The following is a 27,285-nucleotide window of genomic DNA, read 5'->3' as shown; positions in this document are numbered from 1 at the left end:
AGGTGCTGCTCCTGGAGATGTCAGAGGAGCAAGAGCTGCTGCTCCTGGCTTTTACAATCTCCTGTTTGGAGATGATGGAGCTGCTGATAGAGCACAGTTCGTGCAGGCTGAAGAGGAGGTTCTATTTAGCCAAAATGCACCGCAGTCTGCTCTATCTCAAGATATCTGGCCTGCTGATGTGCATGATTTTCTGTCTCTTTAGTTTACATCAGAACAAGTTAGAGTTCATGAATGAACTTTTGGTTAGGTTTAGTTCATGAATGAACTACTACTGCAGTTGGGGTAAAGATATAGTAGGCAAGGCCTTTTCCAACTTTATTTTGCTTTGGTTTTCTCAATGTTCAGACTGTACGAAACTGTGCTCTATATTAAGTAAATTTCTATGACAGTGCTAGTAGTTCAAGAGGCCTCCCAGATCAATATTAAGTAAATTTCTATGATTTCTGTATGATGGTTTCAATTGGTTCATTCTTGAGTTTGTTTTGACAGTGCTTAATCTATACTACTGCAGCTGCAAAATATACTTAATCTGTTTTGCCTGATGCAAAATAATAGAAAGAGCAAAAAAAAGTAGCCGACAAGGCACGTAGCGCGGCACAACAACAGTTGGTCAATGCCGTGTTTGCGGCGTCCCTGTCCACCCAGCAGGCAGACCACATCATGCTCCAGGCCGCTCTCGTACGGTGTCGTGCACGCGACGAGCGGAGGGTGGCGGCCGCGGCTGCCATAGCCTCCATAAACGGCCGAGAGCGAGAGGTTATCGAGCTTTCGTCCGCTATTTATAGTTCAGTAGCCACTATCTTCAGTTATGTTCAGTACACTGAGATTAGTGTTTTCAACTATCTTTAGTTTAGACTGAATGTAATGTTCTATCTATGAATGCAATCCGATTGTTCTCTTTATTGATCCAGAAAGTGTCACATTGCAATGAAGCATAAAAATCAAATTCTTTCCCATTTCAACCTCGCTCTTCATCATCTACAAAATGCAAACATAATGACACAGATTACATCTTTCATGTTCCTACTGCCAACATATTGGCTCACATCATCCCAATTCTTGTCGCTCCCTGTGAATCCTTGCTAGCATCTTCTTTTCCACCTTGTGCTTCGCCCTCATGGACTGCTTCTCTGCTTCCCTCTCCTCAACTTGATTCTCCAACTCCTTGTTCTTCCGAGCCAGATAAAAAATTACAATCTTTTCCCTTCCCTTCCATTCTGGATCAATCCACTGCACATGTGAGCAAGCCCTTAAATCATGTACATATGTAATAATCAGGAAAATTTACTAAAAAAGTAGATGTCTTGCAACACCTAGATTCATCCTTTACCTCATATGGGCATCCCAAAAATCTTCTATTGTTCCCTTCTGTTGCCACACGACGAGCTGGACTTATTACATGGCCGCACTTCTCAGCATTCTGCTCCACCCCATTAAACTGGGCATCAAACTTGTATTTCGGCAGCCCAAAATCACATTCTGAGAGCTCATCTACCTAAAACCAAATCTTTATGACTAGCGGAGGAAGCAATCGCGCAAGATTCAGAGTGGAGAAAGACGCATTACCTCAGCGCTTTTCTTTGATCCAAAATGGCCGTGGCCTTCCATTCCTCCTCTCCATCGCGCTTATCACCGCCGGCGCCTTCCATGTTGCTGAAGATCACAGGGAAAAAACCCAGATCCCGCCGGCGGACAACTATTCAACCCGACGACGCTGACGAGGACTCACCTAACTGCTACCACAGCCGTCTGCCTCCGCCGTCGCCTGTCTAGGGTTCCTAATTTGGGAATCGCAGCGATTTGGGAAACGGGAGAGATTTGTGAACGAGGGGAGACTTGTGAACGGGGAGACTTGTCCACTGTTATGAACGGCCCACTGTCAGCAGGGGTTTTTTACACAAAAAATAATAAATCCAAGGTTTTTTTTTGCAAAGTGACCGCGCACACGCCTCGCGGGAAGGCCATGGTTGCTGACAGCGGGCCCATGCCACGCTGGCGCCGCCGGATACGGCTGCATACGAAGAGAGTGACTGTATTTGCACCGTTTTGCAAATTCAGTGACCACAAATGCGTATTTTGCAACTTTGTGCACCAAATGACCATCCAGTGCAAGTTCTAAGACCATGGGTGTATTTACGTCTTTTTAAAAGGTATACTCATAGGAAAGAAAAATCCCGGAAAAGTTGGATCGGAAATGGTTATCTCGAAACCCCCAAACCCTTTTTGCTAACAACTTTATTGTTTACCCGTCAAAAAAAAAACAACTTTACTGTTTAGATCGTCCCATCCATCCACCACTTTGCTGGCTCCGTCTATACAATAGCAACACATCAGCAGCCGCCGCCCGTCCACATCTCCCCTTCGCATCCGTCGACCCAGATCTCACAGGCCGCCCAAGCCAGCGACGATGAGGCCCTCGGTGATGAGATCCGCCGCCCAGCTCCTCCGCCGCCGCAACTACTCCTCCGCGTCCGGGCAGCAGGCGCGAAAGGTGGCCATCCTCGGCGCGGCCGGCGGCATCGGGCAGCCGCTGTCTCTCCTCATGAAGCTGAACCCCCTCGTCTCCTCCCTCTCCCTCTACGATATCGCGGCCACCCCGGGCGTCGCTGCCGACGTTTCCCACATCAACTCCCCTGCCCTGGTACCCCACGTCCGACATCGCCCTCCTCGCGCCGCTCAGTTCGGTCGGATCTAACGCATGGTTTGGGTTTTCGCAGGTCAAGGGCTTCATGGCGGACGATCAGCTCGCGGAGGCGTTGGATGGGGCCGACCTCGTGATCATCCCGGCCGGTGTCCCGAGGAAGCCCGGCATGACCAGGGACGACCTCTTCAACATTAACGCCGGCATCGTTAAGAACCTCTGCACCGCCATCGCCAAGTACTGCCCGAATGTAAGATTCTCAACTCTCTTCAAATTTAGGTCTGTTGCTCTAATGGTTGATTGCTCTGGCTACTCTGGGTGCGTGGTCTCGTTACAGATCTATCTAGTTCCTATTCAAGACGTGGACATTGCGTAATTATGATTCGATGCTTGGAAATTGTAGGCGGGCGTCGTTTGATTATCAGTACGAAGACCAATACTTATCTGCTGAATAGGCACCAACATTTTGCTCTATCACGTGTGTCTTGTTTAGGCGCTTGCAGTTTTGTATCTCCTGTTCGATAGTGTGGTTCCTTGGTCTATTCATTTTGTTTGTTGCAATGTTACTTGCATTCTAATGTTTGTGCATTAGCCTGGACAAATGAAAACTAGGTCAGTATTACTCTGGATTGCCTCACTGTTTTCTCTTGAAAGTTACATTTTCTTATGTTTATAACTCTTCAGTCTAATATATATATATCATCTGTCCTACATGCTTGTCAATTATTATCGTATCTTCTATATTTTTTTGCCCATTCCTCAACCTGTTGACTGAGGAGTCATATGGCCCATTCCTTCAAATTTTCTAACCTGGCTGTTAGCGCCAACCTCCAATGCATAATGTATCCATTTTCAGTGCATGTTGCGTTAGGAAATCGTTATATGATATACATTTAAAAACTGATGTTCCTCCTTTGTTACTTCATTTTGTTTGTATGCATCTTTCTATGAATTTGATGTGTTTCTGTATTGCAGGCTCTTGTCAACATGATCAGCAACCCTGTGAATTCAACCGTACCGATTGCTGCTGAAGTTTTCAAGAAGGCTGGAACCTATGATGAGAAGAGATTGTTTGGTGTGACCACTCTTGATGTTGTTCGTGCCAGGACTTTCTATGCTGGGAAGGCTAATGTAGATGTTAATAGTAAGTGGTGAAAGTATATCATCTAGCTGACTGGTAGCAAATGAAAGAAGAGTATGGTTGCTGTATTTTTGTCCTTAACTGGAGTGTTCTTTTGGCAGCTGTGGACGTTCCTGTTGTTGGTGGTCATGCTGGTATTACCATCTTGCCACTGTTCTCACAGGTATTGACTTTTGTCACGTAATAAATGATACAGCACTATTGTAAAAACTATTGTATTATGCTAGGACTTTCATGGTGAAATCATGCCAAGTAAAGAAATTAAGTTTCTCTGGTCAGATAATGTTCATCTACTTGAAATGGGAAGTGATCATGTCTATGACAAAAGATCAATCATATTCTATTATTCTTGCTCATTAGTGAATGCATTTGTGTGGACAACTGGACATATGAGTGTGTAGCTAGTTTAGTGTAATGTAAACACCATATTTACCAAAATTATGGAAGTGAATATGGTCTATCTAGGTTTATCTTTCTGGTTATTAGTAATTGTGAAGTAGTTGAATAGTGTACATTTGTGCGATCACCCTAACCCTAATAACTCAACTGAAGGAAACTCTTTTTTAACAGGCAACTCCTTCAACTAATGCATTGTCTGCTGAAGAAATCAAGGCTCTCACCAAGAGGACACAGGAGGGTGGCACAGAAGTCGTTGAGGCAAAGGCTGGAAAGGGATCTGCAACCTTGTCCATGGCGTAAGTAAAAAAAAAGATGAAAAACCATGCTAACTGAGGATTGTGTGCCACTTCTCTAGCAACTTAGTGCCATGTTTTTACTTGTTTTGCTAATAAATTTGCTCCACCTTTGTAGGTATGCTGGTGCAGTTTTTGGAGATGCATGCTTGAAGGGTCTGAACGGAGTTCCTGACATTGTTGAATGCTCCTACGTGCAATCAACTGTGACCGAGCTGCCATTCTTTGCTTCCAAGGTACATGCTTGTTTTGCTATGTGTGTTGTTTACTGCAGTTGTTATTTATCTGATTTCATTATGTAAATCTAGATGGTTCCAAATTTCATGTACTCCCTCCGTCCCATAATGTAAGACGCTTTTTAACACTAGTGTAGTGTCAAAAAACGTCTTACATTATAGGACGGAGGGAGTAGTATCAAAGACATTTTTCTCTAGATTTATGCAGTGGTTCCTTGTCATGCATATGATATTATATTGCAATTTCTTTTATGATGTTATATGCCTGTTGAAAATAGGGTGGCTAAGCTTTGTTTCCTGAGTGGCTGGGTTGTTAAATCCATTTTGATCGTTTGGTTTTTGCGGTACATTTAATAGTAATTGCTGTTGGACTTTTATGTCACTGTTATCTTTGACATTTTTAAGCTGCCTTGTTTGGATATGACCTTAGAATTGATTGCAAGTACTGCTGCAAAAAACTAGTCTTTGACACGCTTTTTATATATAAGGCAATACTCCTTTAGGCCATTCCCCCCTTGCACACTGATCAACTTGCTATTTTTTGCCATGTTATATTTTGATTGAGACAAAAACTCTTTGAAACGAGGCTCAGCATCTGCTCAAGTATTCTTACTGTGCACTGAATCTTCTAGAGTATTCTCCACGCTGAATTAAGTCCAACGTTTTTGTGAGTAGTCCGCTTAGGGTAGGGGAGTGGTTGGGTGGGATCGTCGGTTTGTGACGATCTACCATACAATCTCTTGTATATATTTTTCTCTCTTCTATAAAGCTAAGGTACGCCATTGGCGTACTCTCGAAAAAAAAAGAACCTATCTCTCCTTTGTGTGATGCTTATTGCCTAAGGCAATGTGATGGACTTGTACGCCGTGTGGTCTTGCTGCTGTTTGTTCACTTTACAAACTGTTGACGCTGGTCATAGAATGGAATTTCATGATCCACTGATGTAACACAGGTGAGGCTTGGGAAGAATGGAGTCGAGGAAGTGCTCGGGTTGGGTCAGCTGACGCAGTTTGAGAAGGAAGGGTTGGAAGCTCTCAAGGGTGAGCTCAAATCTTCAATTGAGAAGGGTGTCGCGTTCGCGAATGCAAGTTAGTTAGGCCATTTTGCAGATTATAGCAAACCCAGGTCTTGTTGAGGGGTCTGTTGGTTTTGTCCAGTGCTTTTTCTGCCCATCATGTGGGCATGGAAGATTTGAGTTTTGAAATAAAATTTCCGGCGGCGTAATGCCACACATAACATAACTTGTACGAGAGAAGCTAGTTTTGTGTCGAGCTTTGAACTGATAATGAACAATTGCTGATGCGTGGAAAGTCACTTGTTGTTCAATCGGTCTGCTTGCAAGTCTGTTGAATGTTGATGACTTCTGTTGTGCTTTCAGTTAGTTCCAGGATTTTTTACTTGCCAAGGTAATCTCATGTCAGTCATTTGATGCTGCATCGTTCTGTAAGTGGCCATGATACCTCTATGCTCTAGTACTGCTAATCAAGTGTGGGTATTTGATTCGCCACTCTATGGCAGCAAAGTATTTCTGTTTCAATCGCCTTTTTTCCTTTTGTGTGAAGAGATTCTCATGTCAGCCCATGGATAGGATTGTTTATGTTGCATTTGTCAATCACCTTGCATCCTTATGCAATAATTATCTATCAGGATTTTGACGACGATGACAGTCAACTGCACTAAAATTACGGCAAACAATTGACATATACTATAATTTTTTTGGATACAAATTTGCTGGTTCACATTAGGCAACAATGCGCATGCAGAACTGTCAGATACTGACAACTTATTATTTCCTTTTTCCAATGTGCAGATGCACCTAACATACGATTTTCTAGTTTCCAGTATGACAGGTATACATTACTTATTGCCAGGGAGAGTTCATAGTGCAGCATCAACTGGAGAGGTCAGGAACATTGCACAATCTAAAATTAGGGAATGCTGCTCGATGGTCCTCCTGCCCCGTCGCTAATCGTGGAGCCGAGTTCACCTCATTGATTTCATAGCCTCTTCGCCCAAAGCCCTCAATATACAGAACAATATTGCTCCAGAATACTACTACATATTTTCGTACGATCACGCTACGTTTCCGGATCCGAGGCCCGTGCCCGTGCTGTACCTAGGATCTGGTGTACACGCAAGAGAAAAGAAAGTGTAGTATGATCTTGTTTCAAGGGAGGATCGATCAGAGAGTACGCGTACGAACTGGGAAGGCGACAAGTGGCCGCTGACTTGTGGGCCCCGCATTCTATCTCAGGCTCCTTGGCCATTTCTCTGGACTCTGGCGACGGCAGTCCCGAAGTTTGATATAAAAGGCAGAAAGTCGCACCCTTGCACGCCTCTTCGAACAGAAACTGGCATGGCTTCCTCTGCCTCCGTCTCCGTCTCCGGGAGAGGAGGAGGCTTCCTCTTACCGGCCGCGGTGCTGCTAGCGGTGGCGGTGATACACGCGCGGGGGGCTCCCGCGGCGCCGTGCGTTCCGCGGGTGTTCAGCTTCGGGGACTCGCTGGCGGACACGGGCAACTTCCCCTTCCTCTACGGCAACGACTCCCGCGAGCCCGCGCTCAGGACGCCCTACGGGGAGACATTCTTCCGCCGCGCCACCGGCCGCTTCTCCGACGGCCGCCTCATCGTCGACTTCATCGGTAAGCCAAGCACCACCACACCGCCTCCATCGATCGCTCGGCCGGCCAGCCGCGCACGCGCAGTACTGATTGAATTCTGATGAAACTCGCGTGGGCGGGCGTGCCGCAGCGGACACGATGGGGCTGCCGTTCGTGCGGCCGTACCTGAGCGGGCGAACCGCGGAGGACTTCGCGTCCGGGGCCAACTTCGCGGTCGGCGGCGCCATGGCGCTGGGCCCGGACTTCTTTCGGGGGAGAGGGGTGCCCATGGGCGACCGCATGCACCTTGGCGTCGAGATGAAATGGTTCCACGACCTGCTCGATCTGCTCTGCCCCGCCGACCGGGCTGGTAATCCCAAATTTTACTTCCTTCTCTTTCTCCTTGCCCACACAAGTCTTTTGACCTGAATTTTTCTGCTAGTACTAGGGAGAGAAAAATTCTACTGGCACCGGTGTGAGGTTGCTGCTGGGAGTAGTAATATTTGTTGCAGAAGATGTTGAAATTTGTACTGCTTGAGTTTCACTACAAACCACCATTACATTATATGTAAAAATTAGAAATTATACTCCCTCTGATCCATATTAATGTCGCTGATTTACTGCAACTTTTGTACTAAATCGGCGACAATTAATATTGATCGGAGGGAAAGTTGTATTAAATCAGCGACAATTAATATGGAGCAGAGGGAAAGTTGTACTAAATCAGCGACATTAATATGGACTTGAGAGAAAGTTGTACTAAATCAGCGACAACAATATGGATCGGAGGGAGTAGTATATTTGGTCCCCATTAAGAGATTTACATGAGATGATTATTAAGTCCCTGGAACAGATATGGTACAACTAATCACTGGAACAGATATGATACATTAATTTCAGAAATCAAATACTCTGCAAGGGGAAACATTATTTGTAATTCTGCATTATGATGGGACTGCAAATAAATAGTAGCAAAACTTGTACTAGCAACTTTCCTTTGGGGAATATTTTACAGCTCTACCAGAAATGAATATCTGTAAATTTAATGTGAGCCCGTGGATGTTCAACTACTGTAGAGCGCATAAGTATGATACTTTCTTGATAGTTTTTAAACTAAGATGCCATTGTTACATATGGCTAACAACACTGTTTCTTAAACAGATTGCATGGGCATGATGAATCAATCTCTCTTCTTGGTTGGAGAAATTGGGGGCAATGATTACAACATACCTCTTCTCTCTAGGGTTCCCTTTGAGAAGATTCGCACGTTCACTCCGAGTGTTGTTGCCAAAATTTCTTCTACAGTCACTGTGAGTCATTTACTGCTGCTACAATTGTTGTTGCCATTGTTACTTGAATCGCAACTCAAGAAATTGTAAAGGAGTACATAGTTAGTAATGCAATGAGTTCATTTACAGGAGTTGATTGGTCTGGGAGCCAAAACATTGGTAGTTCCTGGTAACCTCCCCATCGGGTGCGTTCCGAACTACCTGATGATATTCAAGAGTGACAAGAAGGAAGATTATGAGCCAGAGACTGGTTGCCTACGGTGGATGAACGAATTCTCGAAGTACCACAACAGACTTCTCATTGATGAGTTGGAAAAGTTGCGCAAGCTTCATCCTGGCGTGTCAATAATCTATGCCGATTACTATGGAGCTGCTATGGAGATCTACCGTTCCCCGGAACAATTTGGTGAGTCCCTTCTACTTTGTAGTTTATGAATTAACTTGTAATCTCTCTGATCCATATTAATTTTGCTGATTTAGTACAACTTTGTACCAAATCGGCGACAATTAATATGGATCGGAGGGAGTAGGATAAATGAAATAAACATTTATACTATTTTTTTAGAGGAAAAGGGCTCACCGCCCCGGCTCCATTGTATTGACAGTGAAACCAAAATATCGGTATACAAGGTTTAGTGAAATACAAGCCCTCAGAGGAAAACAGCAAACACGCTGCCTCAGCAAATAGGGAAAGGACCAAATTTAAACAGTTCCGAAAACAAGGAATTCTGACCAATACAAGAACTACACACCAATAGAAGAACTAGCAAAGATGTTGGGACTTTGGGTCCTATATTTAGCATCTACAATCTGTTTCCAGATTTATCCATATGGTATCTTTTAACCCAAGTAGCTAGCAAACATAGGTTCAAATCAGCAAGGTTGACATTTATATACTAGTCCATATTGTTTTCTAAATCACACGAACCCAACATCATTTTCTTTTGATGCCAGTAGGCAGTATCTCCAGAAATGACAATACATATAAAGTCGTACTAAATCAAAGACACTTATTTTGGGACGGTGGAGTACATAATAGGGGTGTGTTTAATTTGGGTTTCTTATGAAGTAATCTTACTAGTAACACAATCAAATCACTATTGAGTAAACATAGCAGAAGCTTTCAGAAGTGCCATCGTTGTAACATCAAGTACAACTTGGTTTTGTTTTGCTAACATAAGGTGATATCAGATACAGTAGCATTATTTACTCTTAATAATTTCCTTCTGTATGTTTATTCAGTGTCCCTGTAGCTACTCTAGCCTAAATACATGATTGATATGTACTCCCTCCGATCCAAAATAAGTGTCGCAGTTTTCAACTAGGGTTAGTTCAAAACTGCGACACTTATTATGGATCGGAGGTAGTATTAAACATGACATCACTTTGATTGAGCTTCAGATTTGATACGGCAGCTACTTCCTTTTTTTTTTCGAAAATCTGACAGGAGCACTGTGAATTCCATTAGAAGAGTAAAAAAAGTAACTTAGATCAGGCCAAACCCTCATGTACGAGGCTTTGCCTAGATAAAAGGAAGAAAAATGATCAAGAAAGCTAGCCCCCATCATCCTGTACAACCCTGGAAAAAGCTAACTATTTCAACCTCACCATTTCTTTGATCTTGAAAGTGGTATCGCTAACATCCTCGAAGATTCTGGCGTTTCGGTCTCTCCAATCTGCCAAGTGCTGTATGAGACGATGCCATCGAAACATTTCCTGGATGCTACTTTCACTAGATAAACTAACTAAATGCTTTAGTGCTCCAAGAACACATATATTCATCGACAACAACATGTTTTCCTAGTTGATACCATGCTTAACATTAATACATCTATTACTCAGGGATCGATCACCCTTTAGCAGCATGCTGCGGTGGAGGAGGACCCTATGGTGTGTCCATGACTGCAAGATGTGGATATGGAGAATACAAGGTGTGTGATGATCCACAAAAGTATGGATCATGGGATGGTTTCCATCCCTCAGAAGCTGCATATAAGGGCATCGCAATTGGCCTTCTAAGAGGAACATACACACAGCCTTCAATTTCTACCACCATCAGTTCATGCCCACAACTTACTGAACTCGGCTCCTCCGTTGAATACAAGGTCCTCTATGATTTGTAACTCTGTAACTTATTTTTTTTGTTACTACTCCCTTTGTCCCAAAATAAGTGTCTCAAGGTTAGTACAACTTTGTAAAGTTAGTATAAAGTTGAGACACTTACTTTGGGACGGAGGGAGTATTAATTAATTATAGAAATATGTTTACTTAGAGATGTACAGATTATGACATTTTGCCTAATTACAGAACTGCGGTACTGTTCTACACCTCACGGTTGTTGCTCAAGTGATTGGCTGGCTTTTATTTTTCGTTCACTTTTTATAGCACAGGTTTTATACATTGTTGTTCTGTTGATTCGCCCTCTTAAATAAGTTTTCTTTCCTATAATTATTTGGTTCTAACTTCGTAGGGTCCTTTTTTCCCCCTGTTGTTTAAGAGGAAGTAAACACACCGGTTGCTCATCTTGGCTGCTTGGCTAGCGCGGCTGAAATGTTGGTTCTTCTATTGCTGCTTTGGTAACTCATATTATTACTTTGTCACACTATTTAGTGACGATTCCTGATCTCTTATATAGCGATCATCCCTGATCTCACATCACATTCTTCCAGTACCAGGTGGTAACAAATACTTGAAAAAAGCTTCGCAGATTCAATTTTATATTAACATTTCTCATACCTTTGTGTTGAGTTGTGTTCACAAAAACAACAAGGGATTTACAACTTCACAGAAACTAAGGGTGATTGTCAAAACATAGAAATAGTAACAACGCATGACCGAAATGTCATGGTATCTCAAATACAAGAAAAACGGACGATTTGTTGAGGAGAATCCTTTGGATGCTACGGATAAAAATGTACTAGTAATTTCAGGTGTTGCCTGATCAAAGAGAGAAGGGAGAGTGAAAGATGCAAGATACATTGAAACTTTGAAAAGAATTCTCCCATGAGGTTAGAGCTCATGTTTGGTTTCCTTTAAAATTTGTAGAAGAAAATATTACCAGGTGAAATTCCTTGAACAAGAATTTTTACATGGGATTGCAATCCACCAGTTTTCATCCAAAATGCATGTCTATTTGCTTCCTAATTCTCCATATATGAGAGATTTTTGCTAGGTTAGATGGTTTGACCCCTCTTGACATTAGAAGACATGTTTTGCCTGTTGGGAAACGTAGCATGCAATTTCAAAAAATTTCCTACGCTCACGCAAGATCTATCTAGGAGATGCACAACAACGAGAGGGGGAGAGTGTGTCCACGTACCCTTGTAGACCGAAAGCGAAAGCGTTTGACAACGCGGTTGATGTAGTCAAACTTTTTCTCATTCTGACTGATCAAGCACCGAACGTACGGCACATTCGGGTTCTGCACACGTTCAGCTCGATGACGTCCCTCGAACTCTTGATCCAACAAAGTGTCAAGGGAGAGTTTCGTCAGCACGACGGCGTGGTGACGGTGATGGCGAAGTAATCCGCACAGGGCTTCGCCTAAGCACTACGAAGATATGAACGGAGGTGTAATCTGTGGAGGGAGGCGCCACACACGGCTAACAGATGTTGTTGTGTGTTCTAGGCGCCTCCCCTCCTCACATATATAGGTGGGAGGGAGAGGGAGCAGCCAAGGGGGCGCCCAAGTAGGAGGAATCCTACTTGGGGCCCTAGTCCTATTCGGGCCCCCTTACCATGTTTTCCGGAGGGGGAAGGAAGGAGGAGGGAGGAGGGAAGGAGGGGGGAGGCCGAATCCCTCCCCTTCCTTTCTCTCTTCTCCTCTTTCCTTCCCCTCCTATTTCGGCCTACATGGGGCGCACCAGCCCCTTAGGGGCTGGTCTGTCCCCTTCTTGGCCCATTAGGCCCATGTAGTTGCCGAGGGGATGTCCGGAACCCCTTCCGGTGACCCGATATGTACCCGATACCCCAGAACACTTCCGGTGTCCGAATATCATCGTCCTATATATGAATCTTTACCTCTCAACCATTTCGAGACTCCTCGTCATGTCTGTGATCTCATCCGGGACTCCGAACAACATTCGGTCACCAAAGCACATAACTCATATAATACAAAATCTTCATCGAACATTAAGCGTGCGGACCCTACGGGTTCGAGAAAACTATGTAGACATGACTGAGACACCTCTCCGGTCAATAACCAACAACGGAACCTGGATGCTCATATTGGCTCCCACATATTCTACGAAGATCTTTATCGGTCGTACCGTAATGACAACATATGTTATTCCCTTTGTCATCGGTATGTTACTTGCCCGAGATTCCATTGTCGGTATCTTCATACCTAGTTCAATCTCGTTACCGGCAAGTCTCTTTACCTGTTCCATAATACATCGTCCCGCAACTAACTCATTAGTCACATTGCTTTCAAGGCTTATTATGATGTGCATTACCGAGAGGGCCCAGAGATACCTCTCCAATACTTGGGAGTGACAAATCCTAATCTCGATCTATGCCAACCCAACAAACACCTTCGGAGATACCTATAGAGCATCTTTATAATCACCTAGTTACGTTGTGACGTTTGATAGAACACAAGGTATTCCTCCGGTATCCGGGAGTTGCATAATCTCATAGTCAAAGGAATATGTATATGTCATGAATAAAGCAATAGCAATAAAACTTAACGATCATTATGCTAAGCTAACGGATGGGTCTTGTCCATCACATCATTCTCCTAATGATGTGATCCCGTTCATCAAATGACAACACATGTCTATGGTTAGGAAACTTAACCATCTTTGATTAACGAGCTAGTCTAGTAGAGGCTTACTAGGGACACTGTGTTTTGTCTATGTATCCACACATGTATCAAGTTTCCGGTTAATACAATTCTAGCATGAATAATAAACATTTATCATGATATAAGGAAATATAAAATAACAACTTTATTATTGCCTCTAGGGCATATTTTCTTTAGTCTCCCACTTGCACTAGAGTCAATAATCTAGTTCACATCGCCATGTGATTTAACACCAATAGATCACATCATCATGTGATTAACACCCATAGTTCACATCGCCATGTGACCAACACCCAAAGGGTTTACTAGAGTCAATAGTCTAGTTCACATCGCCATGTGATTAACACCCAAAGAGTACTAAGGTGTGATCATGTTTTGCTTGTGAGAGAAGTTTAGTCAACTGGTCTGCCACATTCAGATCCTTATGTATTTTGCAAATTTCTATGTCTACAGTGCTCTGCACGGAGCTACTTTAGCTAATTGCTCCCACTTTCAATACGTATCCATATTGAGACTCAGAGTCATCCGGATCAGTGTCAAAGCTTGCATCGACGTAACCCTTTACGACGAACTCTTTGTTACGTCCATAACCGAGAAACATTTCCTTAGTCCTCTTTAGGTACCTAAGGATAATTTTGACCGCTGTCCAGTGATCTACTCCTGGATCACTATTGTACCCCCTTGCCAAACTCATGGCAAGGTACACAATAGGTCTGGTATACAACATGGCATACTTTATAGAACCTATGGCTGAGGCATAGGGAACGACTTTCATTATCTCTTTATCTTCTGCCGTGGTCGGGTTTTGAGTCTTACTCAACTTCATACCTTATAACTCAGGCAAGAACTCCTTCTTTGACTGATCCATTTTGAACTCCTTCAAAATCTTATAAAGGTATATACTCATCGAAATTTTTATCAAGCGTCTTGATCTATCTCTATAGATCTTGATGCCCAATATGTAAGCAGCTTCACCGATGTCTTTCTTTGAAAAACTCCTTTCAAACACTCCTTTATGCTTCCTAGAAAATTCTACATCATTTTCGATCAACAATATGTCATTCACATATACTTATCAGAAATGCTGTAGTGCTTCCACTCACTTTCTTGTAAATATAGGCTTCACCGCAAGTCTGTATAAAACTATATGCTTTGATCAACTTATCAAAGCGTATATTCCAACTCCGAGATGCTTGCACCAGTCCATAGATGGATCGCTGGAGTTTGCACATTTTGTTAGCACCTTTAGGATTGACAAAACCTTCTATTTGTATCATATACAACTCTTTCTTTAATAAATCCATCAAGGAATGCAGTTTTGATATCCATTTGCCAGATTTCATAAAACGCGACAATTGCTAACATGATTCGGACAGACTTAAGCATCGATACGAGTGAGAAAATCTCATCGTAGTCAACACTTTGAACTTGTCGAAAACCTTTTGTGACAATTCGAGCTTTGTAGATAGTAACACTACCATCATCATCTGTCTTCCTCTTGAAGATCCATTTATTCTCAATGGCTTGCCGATCATCGGGCAAATCCACCAAAGTCCACACTTTGTTCTTATACATGGATCCTATCTCAGATTTCATGGCTTCAAGCCATCTGTCGGAATCTGGGCTCATCATAGCTTCTTCATAGTTCGTAGGTTCGTCATGGTCTAGTAACATGACTTCCAGAACAGGATTACCGTACCACTCTGGTGCGGAACGTGCTCTAGTTGACCTACGAGGTTCGGTAGTAACTTGATCTAAAGTTTCATGATCATCATCATCAGCTTCCTCTCTAGTTGGTGTAGGCATCACGGGAACAGTTTTCTGTGATGAGCTACTTTCCAATTCGAGAGAAGGTACAATTACCTCATCAAGTTCTTCTTTTCTCCCACTCACTTCTTTCGAGAGAAACTCCTTCTCTAGAAAGGATCAATTCTTAGCAACAAAGATCTTGCCTTCGGATCTGTGATAGAAGGTGTACCCAACAGTTTCTTTTGGGTATCCTATGAAGACACACTTCTCCGATCTGGGTTCGATCTTATTAGGCTGAAGCTTTTTCACATAAGCATCACAACCCCAAACTTTAAGAAACGACAACTTAGGTTTATTGCCAAACCATAGTTCATATGGTGTCGTCTCAACGAATTTAGACGATGCCCTATTTAACGTGAATGCAATTGTCTCTAATGCATTACCCCAAAACGATAGTGGTAAATCGGTAAGAGACATCATAGATCGCAGCATATCTAATAAAGTACGGTTACAACGTTCGGACACACCATTACGCTATGGTGTTCCAGGTGGCGTGAGTTGTGAAACTATTACACATTGTTTTAAATGAAGGCCAAACTCGTAACTCAAATATTCGCCTCTGCGATTAGATCGTAGAAACTTTATTTTCTTGTTACGATGATTCTCCACTTCACTCTGAAATTCTTTGAACTTTTCAAATGTTTCAGGCTTGTGTTTCATTAAGTAGATATACCCATACCTGCTCAAATCATCTATGAAGGTTAGAAAATAACGATACCCGCCGCGAGCCTCAACACTCATCGGACCGCATACATCGGTATGTATTATTTCCAATAAGTCAGTGGCTCGCTCCATTGTTCCGGAGAACGGAGTTTTAGTCATCTTGCCCATGAGGCATGGTTCGCAAGCATCAAATGATTCATAATCAAGTGATTCCAAAAGTCCATCCGCATGGAGTTCCTTAATGCGCTTTACACCAATATGACCTAAACGGCAGTCCACAAGTATGTTGCACTATCATTATCAACTTTACATCTTTTGGCATCAATATTATGAATATGTGTATCACTACAATCGAGATTCAACAGACCATTTATATTGAGTGTATGACCATAGAAGGTTTTATTCATGTAAACAAAATAACAATTATTCTTTGAATTAAATGAATACCCACATTGCAATAAACATGATCCAATCATATTCATGCTCAACGCAAACACCAAATAACATTTATTTTAGGTTCACACTAATCCCGAAGGTAAAGGGAGTGTGCGATGGTGATCTTATCAACCTTGGAATCACTTCCAACACACATCGTCACCTCGCCCTTAACTAGTATCTATTCATTTTGCAACTCCTGTTTCGAGTTACAAATCTTAGCAACTGAACCAGTATTAAATACCCAGGGGCTACTATGAACACTAGTAAAGTACACATCAATAAACATGTATATCAAATATACCTTTGTTCACTTTTCCATCCTTCTTATCCGCCAAATACTTGGGGCAGTTCCACTTCCAGTGACCAATCCCTTTGCAGTAGAAGCACTCAGTTTCAGGCTTAGGTCCAGACTTGGGCTTCTTCCCGGGAGTGGCAACTTGCTTGCCATTCTTCTTGAAATTCCCTTTCTTTCCCTTGCCCTTTTTCTTGAAACTAGTGTTCTTGTTTAACCATCAACACTTGATGCTATTTCTTGATTTCTACCTTCGCCAATTTCAGCATCTCGAAGAGCTTGGGAATTGTTTTCGTTATCCCTTGCATATTATAGTTCATCACGAAGTTCTAGTAACTTGGTGATAGTGACTAGAGAACTCTGTCAATCACTATCTTATCTGGAAGAGTAACTCCCACTTGATTCAAGCGATTGTAGTACCCAAACATTCTGAGCACATGCTCACTAGCTGAGCTACTCTCCTCCATTTTGTTGGCAAAGTACTTGTCAGAGGTCTCATACCTCTTAACATGGGCATGAGTCTGAAATATCATTTTCAGCTCTTGGAACATCTTATATGTTCCATGGCGTTCAAAACATTTTTTGAAGTCCTGATTCTAAGCCAAAGCATGGTGCACTAAACTATCAAGTAGTTATCATACCGAGCTTGTCAAACGTTCATAACGTCTGCATCTACTCCTACAATAGGTCTGTCACCTAGAGGTGCACCAAGGACATAATTCTTCTGTGCACCAATGAGGATAATCCTCAAATCACGGACCCAGTCCGCATCATTGCTACTATCATCTTTCAACTTAGTTTTCTCTAGGAACATATCAAAAATAAAACAGGGGAGCTATACGCGAGCTATTGATCTACAACATAGATATGCAAATACTATCCGGACTAAGTTCATGATAAATTAAGTTCAATTAATCATATTACTTAAGATCTCCCACTTAGATAGACATCCCTTGAGTCATCTAAATGATTACGTGACCCAAATCAACTAAACCATGTCCGATCATCACGTGAGATGGAGTAGTCTTCAATGGTGAACATCTCTATGTTGATCATATCTACTATATTATTCACGTTTGACCTTTCGGTCTCCAGTGTTCCGAGGCCATGTCTGTACATGCTAGGCTCGTCAAGTTTAACCCGAGTCACTACAGGAATCAGGCACTTTGCCGTCTGCCATGGCTGACGGCAAAGGCATGCATGGAGGACGGCAAAGGCCTTTGCCGTCAGCCAGCAGATGGCACGACATCTGGCTGAACAAACTATGGCAAAGGGCACTTTGCAGTCTACTGGCAGACAACAAATATGCAAAGGTCTTTGTCGTCTGCCAGCAGACGGCAAAGGGCATGGACGGCACACGTGGCAGCTTAGGTCCGTTAAGGGGTTGCATCTTTGCCGTCTGCCAGCAGATAGCAAAGTGCCCACATAGGCCAGCCCAGATGCCCCCCAGGTAGCTGCCACGTGGCATGCTATGCCGTCTGCTGGCAGACGGCAAAGATGCAAAGGTCTTTGCCTCTGCCAGGAGACGACAAAGCAACCATATAGGCCAGCCTAGTGCCCCCCAGGTTGCACAGGTAGCTGCCACATGGCAGCTTTTCCGTCTGCCAGCAGACGGCAAAGAACCTGTATAGCCCCTGTTTTTTGTTTTTTCTTAAAATCATTCGATTTCACAGAATTTCACACACACACACACACACACATATATATATATACACACACATTTGAAAATACTTTCAACAAGCATACCAACACATATACATACCAAATCATATCCCTGCCATATGGATATGATCATCCAACACATATACATACCAAATCAAAAGTCCATATGCAACATATATAGCTAGCCAACATATCCAACAACAAGCATACAATGGTTTCATCCATACATAAATATATAGGTAGCAAGTTTCACATTGTTCATCATACAAAATCAAAACAAAAAGGAAGCACAAGGATAAGAGTAGACTCCATCAACGCAAGCTTCCTCATCTAAAGCAAATCTGCAAATTGGGAAAGAAGAAAGTTAGAAGAAGAAGAAGACTAGCTAGAAGAAGAAGAAAAAGAAGAAGAAGAAGAAGAAGAAGAAGAAGAAGAAGAAAAAGAAGAAGAATTTTTCTTCTCTTTCTTTTTCTCCTCTCCTCTTCTTTATATTCTTCTTCTTCTTCTAACTAAGGTAGGTAAAAATGCCATTTTTTAGCTAAGCTAGGTAAAAATGCTAAGTGTAGGTCATTTTAGAGCTAAGCTAGGTAAATAGGTCATTTTGGAGTTTAGTAGGGTTATTATGTCATTTTCGAGGAAAATAAGCTAAGTCTATGTCATTTTGGAGGTAACCAAGATTATCATGCCATTTTTGACCTAAGTATGCTAAGTATGTCATAAATGAACTGAAGAAGCTAAGTATAGGTCATTTTTTTAGCTAACCTAGATAGTTATGCCATTTTGAGCTAACTAAGCATATTTATTCATTTTCGAGGACAAAATGGCAAGTGTAGGTCATTTTAGAGCTATCCTAGTTAAAATCGGTCATTTTGGATGTAGGTAAGGTTATTTTATCATTTTGGAGGAAAATAAGCTAAGTCTATGTCATTTTGGAGCTAAACCAATGTTATCATGCCATTTTTTACCTAAGTATGCTAAGTATGTCATAAATGAACTAAAGAAGCTAAGTATAGGTCATTTTTGAGCTAACCTAGGTAGTTATGCCATTTTTGAGCTAACTAAGCATATTTATTCATTTTGGAGGACAAAATGGTAAGTGTAGGTCATTTTAGAGCTATCCTATTTAAAATCGGTCGTTTTGGAGCTAGGTAAGGTTATTTTGTCATTTTGGAGGAAAATAAACTAATTATATGACAGTTTGGAGCTAAACCAAGGTTATTATGCCATTTTTACCTAAGTAAGCTAATTATGTCATAAATGAATTTGGTAAGCTAAGTATAGATCATTATTGAGCTATCCTAGGTAGTTATGCCATTTTTAGCTAACTAAGCATATTAAGTCATTTAGGAGGAAAAAATGCTAACTATAGGTCATTTTATAGCTATCCTAGGTGAAGTATGTCAGTTTGGAGCTAAGTAAGGTTATTATGTCATTTTCGAGAAAAATAAGCTAAGCATAGGTCATTTTGGAGCTAAACCAAGGTTATTATGCCTTTTTTACCTAAGTGATCTAATTATGTGATAAATGAACTAGCTAAGCTAAGTATAGATCATTATTGAGCTATCCTAGGTAGTTATGCCATTTTTAGCTAACTAAGCATATCAAGTCATTTTGGAGGAAAAAATGCTAAGTATAGGTCATTTTATAGCTATCCTAGGTAAAATATGTCATTTTGGAGCTAAGTAAGGTTATTATGTCATTTTCGAGGAAAATAAGCTAAGTATAGGTCATTTTGGAGCTAAGTAGGTCATTTCTTAAGCTAAGTATGCATTTTTTATGCAAAACACTTGGGAAAACTTACCATCATCACGGAGGTGAAGGACCGGTCGGGTTTGCGCCAGTGCCAGACGGAGAAGGACCGGTCGGGGTTGCGCCAGTGCCAGATGGAGAAGGATCGGTCGATGCTTGTCGGGAGGCATGCTGCACCAAAGATCATTTGCAATGTCTCGTTAGCATGATGCAACTCAAATGTGAATACTACTAACTAATGACCATTCAAATGAAACTCACCATGGGCGCTATACCAATCTGGGGCATCGGAGGAGGGGTCTGACCATTGTTCTGGCACACGGTCTGCACATTTTGTTTTCATGAGTCAGTCATATTAGTTAGTAATGAAACGAACATTACGTGCATGATTTGGCTAATATGCAGGAGAAACTTACCACTAGGAGCTCGTATAGGGCCCGGTGAGACGCGTCGTTCCGGTTCCTCTCCTCCTCCAACAGCCTAGCCGTCCTCTCCTCCATGTCCCTCTCCCTGTCCGCCGCCTGCCTGTTTGCCTCCGCCAGAAGCTCCTGGGCCCTAGCCTCGATGGCGAGCTCCATTGGCCGTGGACGAGGCCTTATCTCAGGATCGGAGCTCGTCTGGCGCTTCTTGATCTCCAAGAGAGTTCTAGGACAACTTATCAGTCCATCCCCAATGGCTACCGAGCCATGGTACCTCCCACCACCAGATAGCATCACGATCTCTAGATCAAAAGGACTCTGGCTCGGGCTGAAGTCCTCCCCTTTCCTCGTCTTCCCAATGTCTCTATTGTTGGAAATATGCCCTAGAGGCAATAATAAAATGGTTATTATTATATTTCCTTGTTCATGATAATTGTCTATTGTTCATGCTATAATTGTATTAACTGGAAACCGTAATACATGTGTGAATACATAGACCACAACATGTCCCTAGTAAGCCTCTAGTTGACTAGCTCGTTGATCAATAGATGGTTATGGTTTCCTGACCATGGACATTGGATGTCATTGATAACGGGATCACATCATGAGGAGAATGATGTGATGGACAAGACCCAATCCTAAGCATAGCACAAGATCGTGTAGTTCGTTTGCTAGAGCTTTTCTAATGTCAAGTATCATTTCCTTAGACCATGAGATTGTGCAACTCCCGGATACCGTAGGAATGCTTTGGGTGTACCAAACGTCACAACGTAACTGGGTGGCTATAAAGGTGCACTACAGGTATCTCCGAAAGTGTCTGTTGGGTTGGCACGAATCAAGACTGGGATTTGTCACTCCGTATGACGGAGAGGTATCTCTGGGCCCACTCGGTAATGCATCATCATAATGAGCTCAATGTGACTAAGGAGTTAGCCACGGGATCATGCATTACGGAACGAGTAAAGTGACTTGCCGGTAACGAGATTGAACAAGGTATTGGGATACCGACGATCGAATCTCGGGCAAGTAACGTACCGATTGACAAAGGGAATTGTATACGGGATTGATTGAATCCTCGACATCGTGGTTCATTTGATGAGATCATCGTGGAACATGTGGGAGCCAACATGGGTATCCAGATCCCGCTGTTGGTTATTGACCGGAGAGTCGTCTCGGTCATGTCTGCATGTCTCCCGAACCCGTAGGGTCTACACACTTAAGGTCCGGTGACGCTAGGGTTGTAGAGATATTAGTATGCGGAAATCCGAAAGTCATTCGGAGTCCCGGATGAGATCCCGGACGTCACGAGGAGTTCCGGAATGGTCCGGAGGTGAAGAATTGTATATAGGAAGTCCAGTTTCGGCCACCTGGAAAGTTTCGGGGGGTCACCGGTATTGTACCGGGACCACCGGAAGGGTCCCGGGGGTCCACCGGGTGGGGCCACCTATCCCGGAGGGCCCCATGGGCTGAAGTGGGAGGGGAACCAGCCCCTGGTGGGCTGGTGCGCCCCCCTTGGGCCTCCCCCTGCGCCTAGGGTTGGAAACCCTAGGGGTGGGGGGCGCCCCACTTGGCTTGGGGGGCAAGCCACCCCCTTGGCCGCCGCCCCCCCTTGGAGATTGGATCTCCTAGGGCCGGCGCCCCCTAGGGCCCTATATAAAGTGGGGGGAGGGAGGGCAGCTGCACCCCAAGCCCTGGCGCCTCCCTCTCCCTCCCGTGACACATCTCCCTCCTCCCGCAGCGCTTGGTGAAGCCGTGTTGGAATCCCGCTACTTCCACCACCACGCCGTCGTGCTGCTGGATCTCCATCAACCTCTCCTCCCCCCTTGCTGGATCAAGAAGGAGGAGACGTCGCTGCTCCGTACGTGTGTTGAACGCGGAGGTGCCGTCCGTTCGGCGCTAGGATCATCGGTGATTTGGATCACGACGTGTACGACTCCATCAACCCCGTTCTCTTGAACGCTTCCGCTCACGATCTACAAGGGTATGTAGATGCACTCCTCTCTCTCGTTGCTAGATGACTCCATAGATTGATCTTGGTGATGCGTAGAAAATTTTGAATTATTGCTACGTTCCCCAACAGTGGCATCATGAGCCAGGTCTATGCGTAGATTCTATGCACGAGTAGAACACAAAGTAGTTGTGGGCGATGATTTGTTCAATTTGCTTACCATTACTAGTATTATCTTGATTCGGCGGCATTGTGGGATGAAGTGGCCCGGACCGACCTTACACGTACTCTTACGTGAGACAGGTTCCACCGACTGACATGCACTTGATGCATAAGGTGGCTAGCGGGTGTCTGTCTCTCCCACTTTAGTTGGATCAGATTCGATGAAAAGGGTCCTTATGAAGGGTAAATAGCAATTGGCATATCACCGTTGTGGCTTTTGCGTAGGTAAGAAACGTTCTTGCTAGAAACCCATAGCAGCCACGTAAAACATGCAACAACAATTAGATGACGTCTAACTTGTTTTTGCAGGGTATGCTATGTGATGTGATATGGCCAAAAGGATGTGATGAATGATATATGTGATGTATGAGATTGATCATGTTCTTGTAATAGGAATCACGACTTGCATGTCGATGAGTATGACAACCGGCAGGAGCCATAGGAGTTGTCTTAATTTATTGTATGACCTGCGTGTCAATGAAAATCGCCATGTAATTACTTTACTTTATTGCTAACCATTAGCCATAGTAGTAGAAGTAATAGTTGGCGAGACAACTTCATGAAGACACGATGATGGAGATCATGGTGTCATGCCGGTGACGAAGGTGATCATCCCGTGCCTCGAAGATGGATATCAAAAGGCGCAAGATGATATTGGCCATATCATGTCACTTTATGATTTGCATGTGATGTTTGTCATGTTTACATCTTATTTGCTTAGAACAACGGTAGCATAAATAAGATGATCCCTCACTAAAATTTCAAGAGATGTGTTCCCCCTAACTGTGCACCGTTGCGAAGGTTCGTTGTTTCGAAGCACCACGTGATGATCGGGTGTGATAGATTCTAACGTTCGCATACAACGGGTGTAAGCCAGATTTACACATGCGAAACACTTAGGTTGACTTGACGAGCCTAGCATGTACACACATGGCCTCGGAACACAAGAGACCGAAAGGTCGAACATGAGTCGTATAGTAGATACGATCAACATGGAGATGTTCACCGTTGATGACTAGTCCGTCTCACGTGATGATCGGACACGGACTAGTCGATTCGGATCATGTATCACTTAGATGACTAGAGGGATGTCTATCTAAGTGGGAGTTCATTAAATAATCAGATGAACTTAATTATCATGAACATAGTCAAAAGGTCTTTGCAAATTATGTCGTAGCTTACGCATTAGTTCTACTAAGATATGTTCCTAGAGAAAATTTAGTTGAAAGTTGATAGTAGCAATTATGCGGACTGGGTCCGTAAACTGAGGATTGTCCTCATTGCTGCACAGAAGGCTTATGTCCTTAATGCACCGCTCGGTGTGCTGAACCTCGAGCGTCGTCTGTAGATGTTGCGAAACATCTGACATACACGTTTTGATGACTACGTGATAGTTCAGTGTGTGATGCTAACGGTTTAAAATTCTGGCACCAAAGACGTTTTTGAAACGTCGCAGAACATATGAGATGTTCCAAAGACTAAAATTGGGATTTCAGACTAGTGCCCGCGTCAAGAGGTATGAGACCTCTAACAAGTTTCTTAAGCCTGCAAACTAAGGGAGAAAAAACTCAATCGTTGAGCATGTGCTCAGATTGTATGAGTACTACAATCGCTTGAATCGAGTGGGAGTTAATCTTCCAGATGAGATAGTGATGGTTCTCCAAAGTTACTGCCACCAAGCTGCTAGAGCTTCTTGATGAACTATAACAAATCAGGGATAGATATGATGATCCTTGAGCTATTCGCGATGTTTGACACCGCGAAAGTAGAAATCAAGTAGGAGCATCAATTGTTGATGGTTAGTAAAACCACTAGTTTCAAGAAGGGCAAGGGAAAGAAGGGATACTTCATGAAACGACAAATCAGTTGCTGCTCTAGTGAAGAAACCCAAGGTTGAACCCAAACCCGAGACTAAGTGCTTCTGTAATGAGGGGAACGGTCACTGAAACAGGACTACCCTAGATACTTGGTAGATGAGAAGGCAGGCAGGGTCGACAGAAGTATATTGGATATACATTATATTAATGTGGACTTTACTAGTACTCCTAGTAGCACCAGGGTATTAGATACCGGTTCGGTTGCTAAGTGTTGGTAACTCGAAATAAAAGGCTACGGAATAAACGGAGACCAGCTAAAGGTGAGATGACGATATGTGTTGGAAGTGTTTCCAAGGTTGATGTGATCAAGCATCGCATGCTCCCTCTACCATCGAGATTGGTGTTAAACCTAAATAATTGTTATTTGGTTTTTGCGTTGAGCATAGACATGATTGGATTATGTTTATCGCAATACGGTTATTCATTTAAGGAGAATAATGGTTACTCCTTTTATTTGAATAATACCTTCAATGGTCTTGCACCTAAAATAAATGGTTTATTGAATCTCGATCGTAGTGATACACATGTTCATGCCAAAAGATATAAGATAGTAATGATAGTACCACATACTTGTGGCACTGCTATTTGAGTCATATTGGGATAAAACACATGAAGAAGCTCCATGTTGATGGATCTTTGGACTCACTCGTTTTTGAAAAGTTTGAGACATGCGAACCATGTCTATTGGTATATATGCATGAAGAAACTCCATACAGATGGATCGTTTGGACTCACTTGATTTTGAATCACTTGAGACATGCAAATCATACCACATGGGCAAGATGACTGAAAGGCCTCATTTTTAGTGAGATGGAACAAGAGAGCAACTTGTTGGAAGTAATACATTTGATGTGTGCAGTCCAATGAGTGCTGAGGCATGCAGTGGATATCGTTGTGTTCTTACTTCACAGATGATTTGAGTAGATGGTGAGTATATTTACTTGATGAAACACAAGTCTGAATTATTGAAAGGTTCAAGTAATTTCAGAGTGAAGTTGAAGATCATCGTGACAAGAGGATAAAATGTCTGTGATATGATCATAGATATGAATATCTGGTTATGAGTTTGGCACACAATTAAGAAATTGTGGAAATTGTTTCACGACTAATACCGCCTGGAACACCATAGTGTGATGGTGTGTCCAAACATCATAACTGCACCCTATTGGATATGGTGCATACCATGATGTCTCTTATCGAATCACACTATCGTTTATGGGTTAGGCATTAGAGACAACCGCATTCACTTTAAATAGGGCACCACGCAATTTCGTTGAGACGACACCATATGAACTATGGTTTAGAGAAACCTAAGCTGCCGTTTCTTAAAAGTTTGGGGCTGCGACGCTTATGTGAAAAAGTTTCAGGCTGATGAGCTCGAACCCAAAGCGGATAAATGCATCTTCATAGAATACCCAAAACAGTTGGGTATACCTCCTATTTCAGATCTGGAAGCAAAAGTGATTGTTTCTAGAAACGGGTCCTTTCTCGAGGAAAAGTTTCTCTCGAAAGAATTGAGTGGGAGGATGGTGGAGACTTGATGAGGTTATTGAACCATGACTTCAAGTAGTGTGTAGCAGGGCACAGGAAGTTGTTCCTGTGGCACCTACACCAATTGAAGTGGAAGCTTATGATAGTGATCATGAAACTTCGGATCAAGTCACTACCAAACCTCGTAGGACGACAAGGATGCGTACTACTTCAGAGTGGTACGTAATCCTGTCTTGGAAGTCATGTTGCTAGACAACAATGAACCTACGAGCTATGGAGAAGCGATGGTGGGTCCGGATTCCGACGAATGGCTCGAGGCCATAAAATCCGAGAGAGGATCCATGTATGAAAACAAAGTATAGACTTTGAAAGAACTACTTGATGGTCGTAAGGCTATTGGGTGCAGATGGATTTTTAAAAGGAAGACGGACAATGATGGTAAGTGTCACCATTAAGAAAGCACGACTTGTCATTAAGATGTTTTCCGACAACTTCAAGGAGTTGACTACGATGAGATTTTCTCACTCGTAGCGATGCTAAGATTCTGTTGGAATTATATTAGCAGTTACTGCATTATTTATGAAATCTTGCAGATAGGATGTCAAAACATTGTTTCCTCGACGATTTTCTTGAGGAAAGGTTGTATGTGATACAACCAGAAGATTTTGTCAATCCTGAAAGATGCTAACAAGTATGCAAAGCTCCAACAATCCTTCTAAGGATTGGAGTAAGCATCTCGGAGTTGGAATGTACGCTTTGATGAGATGATCAAAGATTTTGGGTTTATACAAAGTTTATGAGAAACTTATATTTCCAAAGAAGTGAGTGGGAGCACTATAGAATTTCTGATGAGTATATGTTGTTGACATATTGTTGATCAGAAATGATGTAGAATTTCTAGAAAGCATACAGGGTTATTTGAAAAGTGTTTTTCAATGGAAAACCTGGATTAAGCTACTTGAACATTGAGCATCAAGATCTATAAGGATAGATCAAAAACGCTTAATAGTACTTTCAAATGAATACATACCGTGACAAGACTTTGAAGGAGTTCAAATAGACCAGCAAAGAAGGAGTTCTTGGCTGCGTTACAAGGTGTGAGTATTGAGTAAGACTCAAGACCTGACCATGGCAGAAGAGAGAGAAAGGACGAAGGTCGTCCCCTATGCTTTAGACGTAGGCTCTACAATATGCTATGCTGTGTACCGCACCTGAAGTGTGCCTTCCCATGAGTTAGTCACGGGGTACAATAGTGATCCAGGAATGGATCACATGACAGCGGTCGAACTTATCCTTAGTAACCAGTGGACTA

The 27,285-nt window shown here is 42.8% G+C and overlaps 3 protein-coding genes across 3 annotated transcripts; 2 read left to right on the top strand and 1 right to left on the bottom strand.

The window, feature by feature from the left end:
• Positions 1 to 958: 958 nt before the first annotated feature.
• On the bottom strand, positions 959 to 1,803 carry LOC123074586 (uncharacterized). The gene is made up of 3 exons (XM_044497383.1): positions 1,567 to 1,803; positions 1,331 to 1,495; positions 959 to 1,230 (listed from the first exon to the last, which is right to left on the bottom strand). The coding sequence occupies exons 1-3, from the start codon at positions 1,606 to 1,608 to the stop codon at positions 1,048 to 1,050; spliced, it is 390 nt and encodes a 129-aa protein (XP_044353318.1). The 5' UTR covers positions 1,609 to 1,803; the 3' UTR covers positions 959 to 1,047.
• A 509-nt stretch (positions 1,804 to 2,312) lies between these two features.
• LOC123078683 (malate dehydrogenase 1, mitochondrial) lies at positions 2,313 to 6,036 on the top strand. The gene is made up of 7 exons (XM_044501267.1): positions 2,313 to 2,641; positions 2,718 to 2,891; positions 3,617 to 3,785; positions 3,884 to 3,945; positions 4,353 to 4,477; positions 4,593 to 4,710; positions 5,663 to 6,036. The coding sequence occupies exons 1-7, from the start codon at positions 2,408 to 2,410 to the stop codon at positions 5,801 to 5,803; spliced, it is 1,023 nt and encodes a 340-aa protein (XP_044357202.1). The 5' UTR covers positions 2,313 to 2,407; the 3' UTR covers positions 5,804 to 6,036.
• A 679-nt stretch (positions 6,037 to 6,715) lies between these two features.
• Positions 6,716 to 10,926, top strand: LOC123078682 (GDSL esterase/lipase At1g28600). The gene is made up of 5 exons (XM_044501266.1): positions 6,716 to 7,352; positions 7,462 to 7,680; positions 8,472 to 8,620; positions 8,729 to 9,005; positions 10,442 to 10,926. Exons 1-5 carry the CDS (start codon positions 7,067 to 7,069, stop codon positions 10,720 to 10,722), a joined length of 1,212 nt encoding a protein of 403 aa, XP_044357201.1. The 5' UTR covers positions 6,716 to 7,066; the 3' UTR covers positions 10,723 to 10,926.
• The last annotated feature ends 16,359 nt before the right edge of the window (positions 10,927 to 27,285 follow it).

Source organism: Triticum aestivum, chromosome 3D (assembly GCF_018294505.1).
Source record: "Triticum aestivum cultivar Chinese Spring chromosome 3D, IWGSC CS RefSeq v2.1, whole genome shotgun sequence".
Taxonomy (NCBI): Eukaryota; Viridiplantae; Streptophyta; class Magnoliopsida; order Poales; family Poaceae; genus Triticum; species Triticum aestivum.
Note: the sequence above shows the minus strand (reverse complement) of the source record. Positions and strands in the feature narration are given on the sequence as shown.